General features: G+C 38.8%; 1 protein-coding gene across 2 annotated transcripts in view; it reads left to right on the top strand.

Annotated features, from left to right (window-relative positions):
• The window catches only part of cdh8 (cadherin 8), a 117,524-nt gene that overhangs the window by 83,238 nt on the left and 18,339 nt on the right, over positions 1-15,947 (top strand). For both annotated transcript variants that reach the window (XM_023953698.1, XM_023953697.1), the window contains exons 5-7: positions 4,774-4,941; positions 5,137-5,324; positions 11,197-11,444. In XM_023953698.1, the coding sequence (XP_023809466.1) occupies positions 4,774-4,941; positions 5,137-5,324; positions 11,197-11,444 (604 nt within the window). The remainder of the gene's footprint in view (positions 1-4,773; positions 4,942-5,136; positions 5,325-11,196; positions 11,445-15,947) is intronic.

The following is a 15,947-nucleotide window of genomic DNA, read 5'->3' as shown; positions in this document are numbered from 1 at the left end:
CTCATTGGCTGTCTCTTGTACAGCATGTGCAGCTTGCCATATATCTTTTTTGTGATCAGATCTTGGTTTTCAATCTAAAGGACTGGACTTATTTTATTGAACTTTAAACGAGAGAGAAAAGTCTAATAAACGTAAAGTGTGCAGAGAATCAGAATCAGAATCATGAAGAGTTTTACAGCCTTAAAACATCTATAATTCTACTGGATTTCCCCTATGCCGAGTTGTTTATGCGACGCATCCCCAGCGATAAATTGAGGAACCACTGTGTTGCGCTTGTAATTTAAGAACAAAAAACTGGAATTCTGGCACTTCTGTGGCCATATGAACAAAGGTACATGTGTAATTGAATTGAATAAGTGGATATTGAAGCTAAAACAAAGCATGCTTACACTTGCCTGTGCACAAGTGTAGAAACTAGAGCAAGACACTGATTTACACATCATTTGCCAAATAAATTTAGGGAATGCTTTCAGATCACTCTATCCATCCATTTTCTGTATCCACGTTATCCCTTTTGGGGTGAAGGAACACCTTACTGTCACAAGGCCAGATCACATTATGTTCACATAAGCTACATCAGTTCTATCTGCAACAAATCAGTCCGTGCTACCATCTAGTGTTTGACTGCTTCAACACAGAGTGATGCAAACAACAGCAAACGCATTTAAAGTCAGACAGCTGTGAAGGCCCTATTGATGGAGGTTCTGTTTAGGCTTACTGCAAAAGGTCTTTCCTATACGATCATCAGTGACATTTTGCAATGAATAGCCTGATTGAAAGTCAATCTTAAAAACCGCAAAATGTAATATTCAACAGTGCAGTGATGTTCAGAGCAGCAGTGCTTCCTTCATCTGAATGCTGCTTCTAAATGGGCCAGCCTTCAGAAGCTGCCACAGACTGTGACTACACAGAGCTATGAATTTCAAATAAATAACAATAATTACTTCCTCCTTTCACAAAGCAAATTCAGACTCAGCAGCGTCACCAAGCATAAAGCCATCTCAAAACAGATTCCAGAGTGGATCTTTAATTGCTTTTTCTGCTGACTTTTTAACACGTGTCTGTGAGCAATACGATTAAATAATGGGGGAAATTACATTAATAAAAATGAGATGTAAATTTAAGGTTTATAATCTGAAAAATTGGGTCTCGACAAACAACTTCTAAAACCAAGTTGGATAATTTGTGTGCATCTTTAGATCAGCTCGCAGGCCAGAAGTTTCGGCGTGACGTTGGTGCCACGGCGCCAAAGCAGCTGCAGCCGGAGCGCGGAAAAATGGACAGTCTCAGGATTAGCATCCGTGTTTTGTGGGATTGGGAAGCGCTCCCAGATGGCTCATTCAATTCAGCCAGATGTTTTAATGAATGTTAATGAAAAATTAAAGGTAAGAAGAAAACAACAATTAGAATGTGTTTGACACAGTGGCACATTGAATATGAAAGCTTTCAATAAATAAATAAACATCATGCCCCAATTCATCACTTTGTAAATGGTCGTAGTGAGAAAAAAAAAAAAAAAAAAGTTGAGGCAAATATCTATGGAAATGAGTGTTTGTCTATCCTCCCTTTTCAGTGATTAGGAAATGATTTGAATAATTAACGATGATCAACAGAGATGAGAGTGTTGCTGGCAGCAAGAGAGGCGAGGTGTGTTTGTCTGTGTGCAGTAGACTGAACAGAGGAGCCTCATTTGTGCTGCTTTTTTACCTGATCATCCATTTGTTTGCTTGACTAGCGTTCAGGTAGACCTACCTTGGAGTCTGTCAAATCTCACATTGAAGCATCCAGCAGATTTGGAGGCGTCAGGTACAAATGTTCCCTCTGCTTCACCAACACTCTAATCAGTTTCTTTACTTCAATTAGCAAAAATACATAAAAAAACACCAAAAAAAATGTAAATAGAGGGAGCTAAAAACTTTGTGTTTGAGAAACAGTTTTTATTCTTCTAAACAAGCACTCACGTTTTATCTGAGTTTGAGGTCTTTTCAGCTATAGCATATTACTTTAAACACAATGCTCCTCAGTTTACATAGTTTAATTGGCCATTAATTTTACTGGCAGATTGTTGTGGAGTAAAAAAAAAAAAAGATACATAAGAACATGCCTCAGGTATCAAGAAATATTCATCTGAAGCTTTTAAAGCAAATGTTTCTTTGAAACCAGCTTTGACCCTTCATTATCATGGTGCGCTGCTTTCTGGCTGATAGGTGTTAATTTCCTCCACAAGTGGTATGCAACTGCGTTAGTTTTTCATGACACACCCCTTTTTGTTGTGCTTTTTAACCAGTCCCTATACTGTCTGCTCCAACAAACCTTTCACTTCCTGCTAGGCGTTGGGTTTAGGATTAACAGGGAGGGGTAAATCACTCATCGTTCAGATGAATCAGTTGAGTTTAAAAACTCTGCATAAAATAAAATTGTTAGTCAAATACAGATAACTCTAACGGTTTATATGCTGAACACCTTAAAAGATAGGAAGCCCCTTTGGCTGTGGGCTGAGGAGCTTATCTAACTCACATTGCCAACAGTGCATAAAAATTCTATTAAACTACCCATGAAATACTGTATATATATATATATATATATATATATATATATATATATATATATATATATATATATATATATATATATATATGTAAATTTATATTATATACAGGAACATGTGTGCAGAATATGGACTGGAAACCCCAAGGTCAAAATGGGAAACACCAAAGATCCTTTGAGACTTCCAGATCCAGACTGATAGGATGGTAATGGCGAACCAACCAGACATTGTAGTGGTGGATAAAGAACAGGGGAAAGCCGTTGTGGTGGATGTGGCAGTGCCAAGCGATGGGAACACCAGGAAGAAGGAACATGAGAAACTGGAGAAATACCAGGGACTCAGAGAAGAACTGGAGAAAGCCTGGAAAGTGAAGGTGACAGTGGTGCCTGTGGTAATTGGAGCACTCGGGGCAGTAACCCCCAAGCCGGAGGAGCGGCTACAACAGATACCTGGAAAGACCTCAGACCTCTCAGTCCAGAAAAGCGCACTGCTAGGAACAGCTAAGATACTGCGCAGGACCCTCAAGCTCTCAGGCCTCTGGTAGAGGACCCGAGCTTGGAGGAGAAACCACCTGTGGAAGAGGGAGAGGGGCGTTGTTATATATAAAAAAATTAACACACAAATAAGCATCTTCACTATTCGCCAAGTATTGCTGCTTTTAATCAAATTAAAAGCAAATTCATTCACCAGCAGCTCAGGAACAACAGTAAATACATGAAAAAGATTTGATTAGCTAAGATTTGCAACTGTTTTATAAATTCCACTCTTGAGTTCTGATCAGACCATGTCCCTTTTAAGTACCACGTAAGTCTATTACAGATCAAACCTTGTGTACTACACACGTTGATGAAAGGTGATTTACAAATAAAGCTATTGATTCATAAATTGATTTGATTTTGTCACTTCCACTGGTCTGTCTCCAGCTTTTACCCCACAATTTGAACACATTGAGCATTTTGTGAGCATTTTACACCCAAATGATTTTGTTACGTGGAATGAAATGATAAAACCTAATTAAAAATACATTAAAAATAAATAAAGATACAAAGGATTGTTTTTTTTTTAAATATTCTTTACCAGAGTCAGAAATATATAAAAGCAAGCTGGAGCCCGTGGTCTAATATGTTCTGCTTCATCATTCTGACACAAAAGGGGAGGGGAAGCAGTCACTGCCAGGAAAGCTGGGCTGCTCATCAAATCTTTTAATACAAGCAACAAATGTGAAGCGTTTACGCTCTTGTAATTGGCTAAATGCTGGAAAAGATTTGTACAGCAAAAGTGACCCAGACGTTTTGGACCAAAATAGCCAAGTGGAGCACTTAAAAAGGCTAAAATAAATAAATAAATATATTTGCATCAGTTTGCTCAAATAAATAGAAGTTATCATTTCAATCTTAACCATTTTGTGTTAATATTGACCTTTCTATGGAAGGACATGTTGACTAAATAGCTTTCCTCTGGTGAAGCTTCCCTGTTGTCAGGCCTGCATTTTCATCAAAATTGCCGTTTGTGACTTCCCAATACAAAATGTATTAAATTAGCCACATTTCAGAGAAAAATCGGCAATAAAACAAAAAAGATATCGTCTCAGGAAGGGACCCTAGCCCTTTCCGTGTTTTTCGTCATAGCAATGCACATTATCGTTGTCTGTGGCTGCTGAGGACCAAGGCAGAGTGTCATGCCAAAGCCTGGCTTTTATGAGGGGTTTTATATTCATTTGATGATCCTGCGGGCCTCTGTTTCCTGAGTGGATTATCCGTATATGCCAGTGCTGAGCCCTTTTTATATTCAGCACTGCGGCAGAGTCAATAAGGTCCGTTCTGCATACAATATTCAAGATTATACAAGACAGACAGCATAATTCACACTCAATCAGAATACAAATGACTGCAGACAGCGGAACAACACATTGGAAAGTAAACAGAGCTTATTCTCGGGGCTGGGTCTCTTTCGGTCATGATCACCTTGCAACACTCTTTTCCACGAACAAACCTGCAGAGAAATCTTTACCCCTGCTCGCTATGATGTCCTTGTTCTTTGAAGTCATGGTTTAAAATAATGAATGGAATAACTGGGGAGCAGGATGGTCGAGAAGGTCACTGTATACTGTTGTTTTTTTCTGCTCACTTGACTTTGGTCACATGAGAGTTATTAAAAAGATGTGCAGCGAGTACCAGTCATGTGTTTAATTGCATTTCTGTGTTATGAACTGTTTCCACCTCCAGCAACCATAAAAGTTGCCCTCAATGACATGGACCGAGAGATGAGAGATGAGTACCTGGTGGTCATTCAGGCTAAAGACATGGGCGGCCACATGGGGGGGCTGTCCGGTACGACGTCTTTGACCGTCACGCTGATAGACATCAACGACAATCCACCAAAGTTCTCCAAAAGTAAGAAACTTTATAAAAATCAAAGTCCAGAACTCAATTAGGACATAATTAAAGGTTTTGTGGACAAGTATTTCTTGGGAACAAATTAATTATAAGTTTTAATCAAATTGACACATCTGAAGCAATTTATAGTTATCCAGTGGCGTTTGATGTTCTTCGTTTGATTGAAAACAAGTTTTGTGTGTTCATCTGTAGATTTGTATGACTTTGTCATTCCTGAAGACCTCCCTCTGGGGAAAATGGGTGGAAAAGTGAAGGCCAATGATCGAGATTACGGCGATAATGCCAAGTCAACATACAGCATCATCGAGGGAGACGACCAGGGGGTGTTCGAGATCGTTACAGATACGCAAACGCAGGAAGGGATTCTCAAACTGAAGAAGGTGAGTGTAAAAACACTTCAAAATGTAAATCTTTCTCCAAGCAGAGTTTTAAAAAGTTTCTGTACACCAGTAGTTCCTAAAATTCATGTCTGCCCTCCTTCCTTAGGAAAAAAACTCTAGCATTCATCAATACTAGTCTTCTTTCCAGACTTTCATTCTTTAGTCTGTTATTGATCTCAGCACAGAGTTTTAGTCTTTATACATGATTTACTAATTATCTCTTTAATTGCTTTAATTATCTGAAAGAAAAATTACGTCTAACGTGCTAATCACACACGGCTGCTGATCGGTCAAAAAACAAAAATCTAATGTTTGTCTTTTTATTTAGGAGTACGTGTTTTCCTTTTTGTTGTACTAGTTATTCTAGGCGGAGAATCAATTCTGGTTCACCCCTAAAACATGTTCAAACCAAGAAGTCTTGCTTCTTTTTCAAAATAAAAATAAAATGTAATCATTTCACTCTCAGGTTTACAGTTTGAGACGACAGTTTAATTTGGAAGCACTTGTTTCCTAATTGCTTTGCTTAGAGTTGTTGCATGTCAGCTGTAGTTTACAGTCAAAAATAGAAATGTTTTCTTTTCTTTTTTGTTCTTTTTTCTTTTATTGCTGAAAAGATAAGAGACATTTTAAGAGACAATTTAAAAAAAAAGTGAAGATTTTCCATGCTTTAGTCATAAGCAAGAAACATTCAAACATGTAGGGCTAATGGGCAAGTTGTAGAACTTTTGGTGAACACAGATTGAAAATGTATCCGGTTTTTTTAAACCAGCATGCTGCTAGTGACAGGTCGTACCGAACACTTATACAACACACTGGTGTAAGTAAGGGTAAAATTGGTGAGTTGCAGGTATGTCATGTAGATTTTTCATCTTTTCTACCCCTTAAATCTTACATACAGACTGTGCCATGAGCCCATAAATGTTAATGTGTTAAGTGTGCACTCCTAGTGGTGCAGCCTGACTGTAATACATTAGGAAATCAGACAAAGTGTAGTTTGTGTGGACATCTTACAGGCACCTGCGTATCACGTGCACACTTCCTGTGCATGCGGTATTTAAGGACATACAACAGCAACATCCGTACGTCATCAGTGCAAGAAACTTACGTTAGCCTTACAAATACTTCACGATATTACCACACGCACGACAATGGTACGTTCCATTTTCAAGATGTCCCTTAAGTCGTCCGTAGCAGACTCAAGGGAAATGGGAGACGCCCCTAGAGAATGCAGCTGCTCCCCTCTATGACCCTCCAAGGGCCCGGATGACCCGGAAACCTGCAGAACACATACGGGTCAACCCCCTGCAGGTGTGACTACGTTTTCACCATTATGTCATGATAAAACTTGGTCTTTCAAAGATAACTTCTTGATCCTGATTTTTAATGAGTGACGGAGTGATACATTCATACCATACCGATTCCGATCTTTTTGATAACACTAATCCAGATTCTACTGTGCTGAGGAGTGTTTTTAAGTGTGGACATGCTAACATATTTAAAAAATGACTGATGGAGTACAGACCTTAGGGCTTAGGTTAGTTAGTTTGAGCGTGTGCAGAACCAGCTGCGTGTCACTCAAATGTAGAATAGCCTCGTGTTGTTATATAAAAGGACATTACCCCAAGGACATGTGGTGTGACTTTGCCAAAGTGTGAACAATGAGCAGCGTGGGTAGTGGGATGAATAACAGAACAGGCCATGTCCTGCTAACACTATTCAGTGCAAGGAAGGAAAAAAAATATCTGAGCTGAAAAGAAGAGTTAGCATGTGTTAGATCTGTAACTTATACAAATCCAAAATGTGATTGTTGATGGAAAGAAATCTTCTTGGATATTATCATTTCTCTAATCTTCTCTACAGTTTTTTGTATGGCCTTTTACGTTGACTGGATACTTTAAAACATGCCAGAAAATATATTTCCATATTCCAAAGTTGAAAGAAACAACAAATGTCCCTTTCAACTGTGTGTGTTTGTAAACTTCACACGCATGCAGTCCTAAAATTATTTTAGCTCCATTGTGGCAAGGTTAAATCATATTGATCTAGTCAGGCAGGAAAGGTGCAGACCAGGGAAGAAGTTCTTTGCCGTTGGAGTTTTAAGCCTTTTATCTGTTTGCCCCCAGGCCTGTCGAGGGATGTTAGCGGGATGCTGAGCTTTCACCCCTGCAGCCACCGCTGAACTTTCATGTCTGTAAATGGCCTGCGCGTACATACTGATTTGATGCTAACGCTCGACTGAGACGGAAGAATTGCGCAGCGGGTTGGGGGTTGGACACGTGTGGGGCGTTAACACGGCAGAGCCAAGAATCTGTTTGTGGCTGCATGTAAGCCTGACTTCCCTGCTCAGAAATTTAGACACAGCGAGTTAAGCTCCATTGTTTATTGAGAACATGAAAGAATTGTCATTTGTCATGCAACCCTCACTTGTGTGCTCCTACTGATCCCCTGGATCTTACTATAATCAGACGGAGATGCACAACAGCGCCACCACACAATTACATTAGTGATCTAATCTTCCTGGATTATTCAGTCTAAGCACCGAGTTCGTTTATCGAATTAATGATTTGATCCAGCAAAAAATATGGCTTGTATTCTGACTCTGTGTTCAAGATATTATACAATCCAAAGAAAGGAGCAGGCTGCACTGATGTTTTATTTGATTTTATGACTGATATTGAAAATTGTTATAATTAAACCTGGCTGGGCTAATTAGACAAGCTGTTTACCACAGTGTTTTCCTTAAAGTGAATGTGGTACAATAATTCAATTTAACAGTAACACTGAATTAAAAAAAAGCCCTGCTTTCCTTTTTTGTTTTCTTCTGTGAGGAAGAAAATGTAATGATTAATTTATTGGAATTGGATTTGAGCAATCAAAACACAAACATACTAAATGAAGACACACAAACGAAGCACCCATCGAAACATGGACAAGTGAAATAACCATCATTTTATTGGAAAATAATAAAAGACATCATAAATAGCATCATAAATAGGCATATTTGCACTTTTGTAAATACAGTAGATGACACAATGAATCCATTAAATGTTAAGTTTGTCAAATTGAGTTTAATTAATTGCATGAAATGGAGACGCAAACTTACATCATTAAGTGCTGATATTAAATGAAAAGGAGTCGTTTTGAATGAATTTCCTGTTAGCTATGTTGCTGTGTTAACATAAACGTGCAGAGCTGTGCTCAAACACCTACATTTATGATAAATAGCTGAAAAATAGGTTGATATGTGAGCGAGTATTACATATTTTTTTCAGTTTTCTATAATTCAGACATTTCAATATTTCAGATTATCATTAAAAAAATCAAATAAGCTAAGGCGTTACATAAAATGTAGGTAATTTGAATTCTGCAAAACATTTGACAGTACTTTGTATATTTAAAGGAGATTTCAGCTTTACCTGCTGCATCAAGACACGACTACTGCTGTAGAAATAATAGAAAACCGCATAAATCCTGCACTGGTAACATGAAAATCACTTTTTTAGAGCATATATTTTCAAAACAGAATTTAAGCACATTAAACAAGAAACTATTTGTCAGGGTAAAAAAAAAGTAACTGGCGTTTCAGATGAGTGGATTCCAACGGTTCATCTTTGAAACGTCGTTCTACCGACCCATACAGACGTCATGAATGTCCAAAGCTTCACTTCTAGGATTCCTGCTATCCCGTGTTCCTAACCTTTTTTGCCTTTCTAATAAAACACATCACGGGATGAGGTGTACTTCAACTTTTTCTTTTACTTGTTTCTGTCTTTTTAGTTATACTTTAATATTGATTGTTTTCTATTGATTAAAGTTTTGGTTGATAAAAGTGGACATAACTGAGTGAAATGGCTTCACCTGCTCTAGACACTCAATATTTAAACCTCGTTTTTTTACTTCTAAGATTTGAAATATTTATGAATATTATGAATATCAAAGCACACGCTGTCCACACTCTTGGTTTTTGTCAGGATTATATCCAAAGGCTTCTTTTCTGGCTACCCTCCACTTTATCAGCACAGACGGTTGGATCAGAGGGAGACAGGGTAGGAACGGACGAGGGGAGGGCGGGGTGTCAAGTGAGGACGGGGTGAAGAGTAGAGGAATGGAAGGTTAATAATGAGAGTGTTCCAAAGAGCTTCCCCGACCGTGAAGAAGAGGGGTTTGGAGAGGCTTCAGGGGCTTTGGTCTCTCTTTGACTGCCCCGACACAGGACTGCAGGAGTGTGGAAGTCTAAGCCCCAGGTCACCGTCAACATCCCCTCAGCTGCTGCGGAACTGTACCCCAAGACATCCACCCGCCTGCCCCCTCTGTGTCAGAGCTCTCAGCACCAGCCCTGTGTGACCTCCTCCTGCATGAGCCCTCTAACTGAATACATTTCTGGGTTTGTTCATTCCTCTCCTTTTAGCCTGTCTCCCTCCCATAAGCCAGCTCCTGTTCCCTCAAGCGGCAAGGCCCACTTTTGATTTCCCTATAAATCCCAGTTATGGAGCGTAGAAGGGACTTGATCCCATTATTCTAGTAGTAGGAAAGTGACCAGTGATGATTCAGAATAAAATTGTAACAGTGCTCAGCTATGCCATTGGAAGAAAAAAATCCCCTCTCCCTTTAAAATATTTATGATGAGCGATCAGTAAAGAAAAAGCAGCACTCCAGTCTGCAGAAACAATATGAAAGACTGTGACATGAACACCTGTTCAAAATCTTGGCTAAAATGGGGTATTTTTTTGAATGGTCTAACACTGGACCTTTTACATCGGGGGGTGGTTTGAAGACGCTGATGTTTCCAAGAAACAGTGATTAATTAATGTGTTTCGTGTTGACACAAATTTGGAAGTAAATTTTTCCGTCTAAGACTATCGAGAATCTCGGATCAGTAAGTGATCTAAATGTGATCAAAATAAATCTAAAACGAGCAAACAGCCAGCAGAACCACAACAAACACTGTAAACACATTTTCTTTATGTCTGTTTTTCCTCATTTATTCTCAACAGCAACCATTGCTGACTGCCAGCATCTTATGAACATTTACTCTAAAAAGGTTTAATATTCAGCTTTGGTCATTACAGCAACAGATGTTACTTTTTTTTCTCGCAATAGGTTTTTCAAAACCTTTTATTTGATTTTAGTTTAAGCCAACATCTGGTCTGGGTGTCGGCTATTGGAAAAAAATAAAATAAAAATTCACCTCAATTAAAAAATATATATTTTTAACAAATATATTTTTTTAGCAATTTCTGCTTAACTACAGTTAATGTTGACATTGCCAGAAAACAACATAACGTGATAGAAACAATACAGTTTTAGTTAATTGATCAATCACGGTTTATAATTGACCGGCGGCTGGATAGCAAACAAACACAGTCTACCGCTCCTTATCAAGTGAAAAAAAATTACCGTTGTTTGTTTTTATGTATGATATTTTAGTTTCCTGCTGTTGCATTGTTTTTTTTTTTTTTTTGGGCCAGAAATGTACGGTAATTACTTTTTGCTTCACCTTCCAATACTTTCTTAACTGGTTATCATTGCTAATAAAATAAAATAAAATAACTGCAAAATACATGCATTTCATCACAACTTGCAACTGCCCTGGATGTGGATAAACGTAAGCACATTTAACCATCTTATTTCTTGGCAGTTCTACAGCTTTATATGTATTTGTCCTTTTATTGGTTCCAAGTTTAACCACATTTTCTTTCTGCTAAAGAGTAAAAAGGAGTTATTCTATTTGAAGCATTTTCGACAGCCTAACCACCCATAGTGTTATTCTCTCTTAGCAGCAAATGATAAGAAAAAGAATGAAGGTAAACAGATATTTGTGTATGTTTACAGAGCAATTGTGGACCATTTCAACTGTTTTCTTTTCTCCCAGCCTCTAGATTATGAGACCAAGAAAGCCTACACACTAAAAGTCGAAGCGACCAACATTCTGCCAGAGCACAGCAGCACCGCACACTTCAAGGACACAGCCACAGTGAAGATTGCAGTGGACGACTCGGACGAGCCTCCCGTTTTCTCCAAATCCATGTATTTACTGGACGTGAATGAGAACGCTCCCATCAACACCGTCATAGGGACCGTCAATGCCAGGGATCCAGACTCCTCTAAGAACACCGTCAGGTAAATGGAGCTGAAGCATTTGCCTCACTGAAGTGGTGAGGAAGCTCCTCAGCCCTACCACAAAAAGAATTGCAGAGAATATTCTGGGTTAACAAATGAGTCTTTTCAAACTATAATGACTTCCTCTAATGAAGGACTTGACACAGAGGCATGCAATTATATCTCTTCGTGTCCCTGACCTTTGGAGAGTGTGGTGGTGTCCTTTGGCTGCCACAAAGAGATTCAGTCATTGCTTTCATATCCACAGATGAATGAAAGAAACCCCTTAGATTATGAGCAGTGAACAACACAACTTTTCTTTGCTTTGTATGACCAGCCCTGCTGCGCCATATACTCACATCTTGTGTGACTTTTTTTCTTTTCTTGGAAATACCACAAGGGCACCTTAAAGATAGATTATACAGGCAATTTTTCTGCCTGCACCTTGGCATTTCATTAATTCTCCTGTGACTTGCTGACCGCATTCCCGGGACAACGCTCAACAGGTTGTGTGTAATTGCCTGGTGAGCAGAGTGCAGTCTGGGTCTCAGAGATTGGTTGATGCTCTAGAGCACGACTGGTTCATTCCACCTTTATTTTTCATTTTTTGCTTATTGCTTTTCTGGTTGCATCCTCGTGTATAGTGATGAGATTGCCGAGAGGAACCGAGCCCTGAAGTTGCACCATGCGTCTCCTCTCATGTGTAATGACATATTTTGCTTGTTTTTCCTCATTTCATATCTTGGAGCTACTGTTTGTCAGCATCTGTTGTTTTTGCAGTTGTGTTTGAAGTGTTTGGAACAGACCATTTTGATTTGGAAATTTGTATTTATGTTATTAATAAGGCACTCTGTCTACAAATAGATATTTTTTTCTGCCATTGTGGTATTAAAATTTTGCCAGGTTGGAGCTGTTTCAGAAGTATTTCCATTGTCTCTGTATGGGCACATTAATCTGAGATTTTCACCTATCTTCCAATATCACCTTGGCTTAGAGAAAAGGTGATCCTTCTTCTGGTGATGTGCTGACTAAAGAGGCAATGATTACCTTGTTTTTTACATCAATGTGTAGTTACAATTTTGGGAATAGTGCTGAGGTCACTGCGGCGTCAGTTTTGTGGATAAATGCATTTCAGAATCAGAATTTGGCTTTATTGGCCAAAAACACACAAGGAATTCAGCTTCAGTGTGTTATGCTCTTATGTGCATAAGGCAAGGTATAAATGGGTGTAAAAAAGTAAAACTAAATTTAGAAAAATGAAGAAAAAGATAAATACAACAGTTTACCTGTTATTGTATTTGTAGTGTCATACTCTGTAAGGGGTCAGTAGTTTTGTACGATTGTTGTACATAAAGGAAAGACTATCACAATTACGCAAAAATCTTAAAAAGATAACAGAAGGATAGTCTATTCTGTCATAAAACATCATCAAAGTTGGATTTTGGTCCAGACTTCCACTAAACTACCTTTTTTTTTACTTTTAGAGGCGTTTTGTGTTTGGATCAATGTTCTGCTGTGGAACCATTGTGTTTGAGGTCATGAACTGACAGAAGACATCAAAGTTTCAATAACTTTAGCAAGTTGCACTGGTCCTGAAGCTGTGAGACACCCCTTTGTTGTTGTTTTGAGACAGCAGCATGTTTTCTTTGCTTTGTCAGACGGTGGGCATCAATCGAGAAATTTCTCTATTCTACAGGTATGGCAGTAAAATCCTCAATCACAGTTTGCTCATCTGTCAAGGACATTTTGGGGACATTTTTCTGGTTTTAAATTACACAACAGAAAAAAATTGATTTAAGTAATTTAAATGTTAAAAACATGCAGCAAACATAAATAAATACTAGAACAGCACATAGTTTAACATACATTTAGTCTCTGTTTTTTTGGAACATTTAACAACTAGAAGAGTTTGAAACATGAGTGGTTTGTTGAAGGACCTAAACACAAGAGACTGGTGCTTGATAGCAGACGAAACATTTGATTGTTAAGCATGTAAAAATACAAAATTGGAAACAAAAAAACAAGAAAACTTAAAGCATTCCGTAAAACCAAAGAAAAACTGTCCCTGACAAAATGAAGATCTTGAACTTAAATAGACTGAGGACCAATTAACCCTTGTGCTATCCTAGGCAGTTTAACGTTGGGAGTTGGGTCATCTAGACCCATTAGACAGTGCACTGAACCTTTTTTCTTCAATGATTTGTGATTTTCACTGGTGTCCATGGATTACATGAAATCTTTCCACCTTTATCCACCTTTGTGATGGTAGGGAGAACACGTCAATAAAAGGGGGGGGGGGGGGGGGTCATCAAAAATAGCACAAGGGTTACCTAAAACAGAAGCATTGTGGACGTTCATAACAAAAAACTACTCCAGACCCTTAAGGTAAATGTGTGTAAGTGGTTGGAAACAGAAAATAACTGGATAAAACCAGAAAAACAAAGCTGGAAAGGCTCTCATCTGAGTTTAAGTTATTCTTTTTTTTTATTGAATCTAAAGTCCAAACTTTTTTTTACACATTTGTAATTTAGTCTGAAATGTATCTATTGCTTTTGATTAAAATGATAAAGTGTGAGTTTAATGGCAGTGCCCTGCTGTCACCATTTCTTTGCTGCTATAGTCTAAGTGCAATTGATGACCTCTGTTTATCATTGTTTTTTTTTTTTTTACTTTTTCATTTTTTCTGCTCTTAAAGAAAAAAAAAAGTCCTTTAGTTACAAGAATTAGGGTTTTGTCAAGATCCTTGTCTTGCTGATTTTGAGTGATTTATGACCATCTGGCCACAAAAACAAAAAAGAGGTTTGAGGGGGAAAAAATTAGTGACTTTGAAAATATTTTGACATAAATCTGATTGAAAGAACATTTATGAACTTTATTTATATACTTGGGGGGGCATCTTGATTTACAACCAGTTGGCAAGCGGTTTTAATTATTTACTGCTGCAAAGTCACCAATGAGTGGGGGAAAGTAAATCCGCTCTGTGAAACATGCCAACAGAAATCCCTTTTTGGTCATGACAGATGAGTTTTTTCATTAATTTGAACCTTTATTACAGATCTTCAGAACAATCTATCACAGATGGTTTTCTTTGTGTGTGTTTGTGCGGAGGGGCGATGGAACGTATTCTCATCGAGGGCTTAAAATGATTCATCATTCTAACCCATGGAGTCCATTTCATTGTGGTTCCACTCACGGTTCGTATTAGCCCGTAACTCTGAGCTCTGTGATAAAACGATTACATGCTGGGAGATTTTAATCCAACTAAATTCGCTGGCTGAAAGAGAGCTGAGGTCTCAGTGATGCCTCTCACTAAATCACTAGTCTGTATAAACAAGAACAACCTGGGGGCCGTCTCACCACACAGAGTTTTTACGTTTTTGGGTATTTCACAGGGGTTTATCAGGATCGCATAAAAAAAGGGAGCAGCAGGTGTTCGTGCAGAAACCACACCAGATGTGTGTCTTCACACTCAAGATGACCGCAAAAGACAATCAGCCTGCAAAGTGCTCCTGCCCAGCGTCTACTTTTTCTCTCCGTGCGTCTGATTGCAAAGAGAATAGGCTCTCCAAAAAAAAAAAAGAAAAAAAAAAGCGTTGGCTTTGATATGACCATGGACTGGCAGCAGTAATAGCGGCATCAGTGCAGAAGCTCTCCTGCCACCATTTGAACAAGCTCTCCAGTCAAACCCCTCTGATTAGAATCGCTCCCCGTCTCAACCCAGCCCCCTCTCCTGCCAAACCAGACCGAACCAGTCCGAGTCAAAAACCACTCGGGGCGGGTGCTCTGGTGGGCTGCCATGTCCTGACTGCACTCAAGAGACAAATAACCCCTTAGCTGTACTTAATGCATCCAACCAATAACATTTCAGGTGCACTTGTGAAATCTCCCTTCAGTGTTGCCTCTCTCTGGAGGCGGACTCCTGCGTTTTCTACCTGACTGATCACTGATAAAAAGCGATGTGACATCTGGCAGTCACTGAGGTTGTCTGAAATGAACTCCAGGCTTTCAGAGAATTGCACTATTCTATTCCTAAGCATTGATCGTGTCAGAAGCACTGGTAAAACATATACATCATATTTATATTATATATCATAAAAGTTTGCTTTTTTTCTGTACTCTTCTTTGTCTTTAGTTTTGCGGGAATTTCCAAGGAAGTCGTCACTTCTTGCTTTGTTGCTGCTGAGCGACGGCAGAGCTGACAGCTGACATGCGGCATATGCTAATAGAAGCAGCACATTTGATGCCATTGAAACAAATGGAAATTTAGCATCAGTTACGGCTAGATTTTCTATTCTGCTGGGAAGCTTTTGTTTGTTTATTCTATTGTTTTGATTATTTATAGCACAGATGTAGTCGGGACCCTCCAAACGGCCTGGGGGCCAATATGGAAAAAAACAAAGAAATCTATGATCAAACCCACAGTCAGCATTCACAGAGCTGCTAAATTAGTTCTACATCTGTGATTCTCCCACTGGAATGACTGACCTTATAACAAGGAAGACTGTCAGAGGCTTTTTGTTCTTG

This window comes from Oryzias latipes, chromosome 3 (genome assembly GCF_002234675.1).
Source record: "Oryzias latipes chromosome 3, ASM223467v1".
Classification (NCBI taxonomy): domain Eukaryota; kingdom Metazoa; phylum Chordata; class Actinopteri; order Beloniformes; family Adrianichthyidae; genus Oryzias; species Oryzias latipes.
This window is presented reverse-complemented; position numbering and strand designations above follow the sequence as displayed.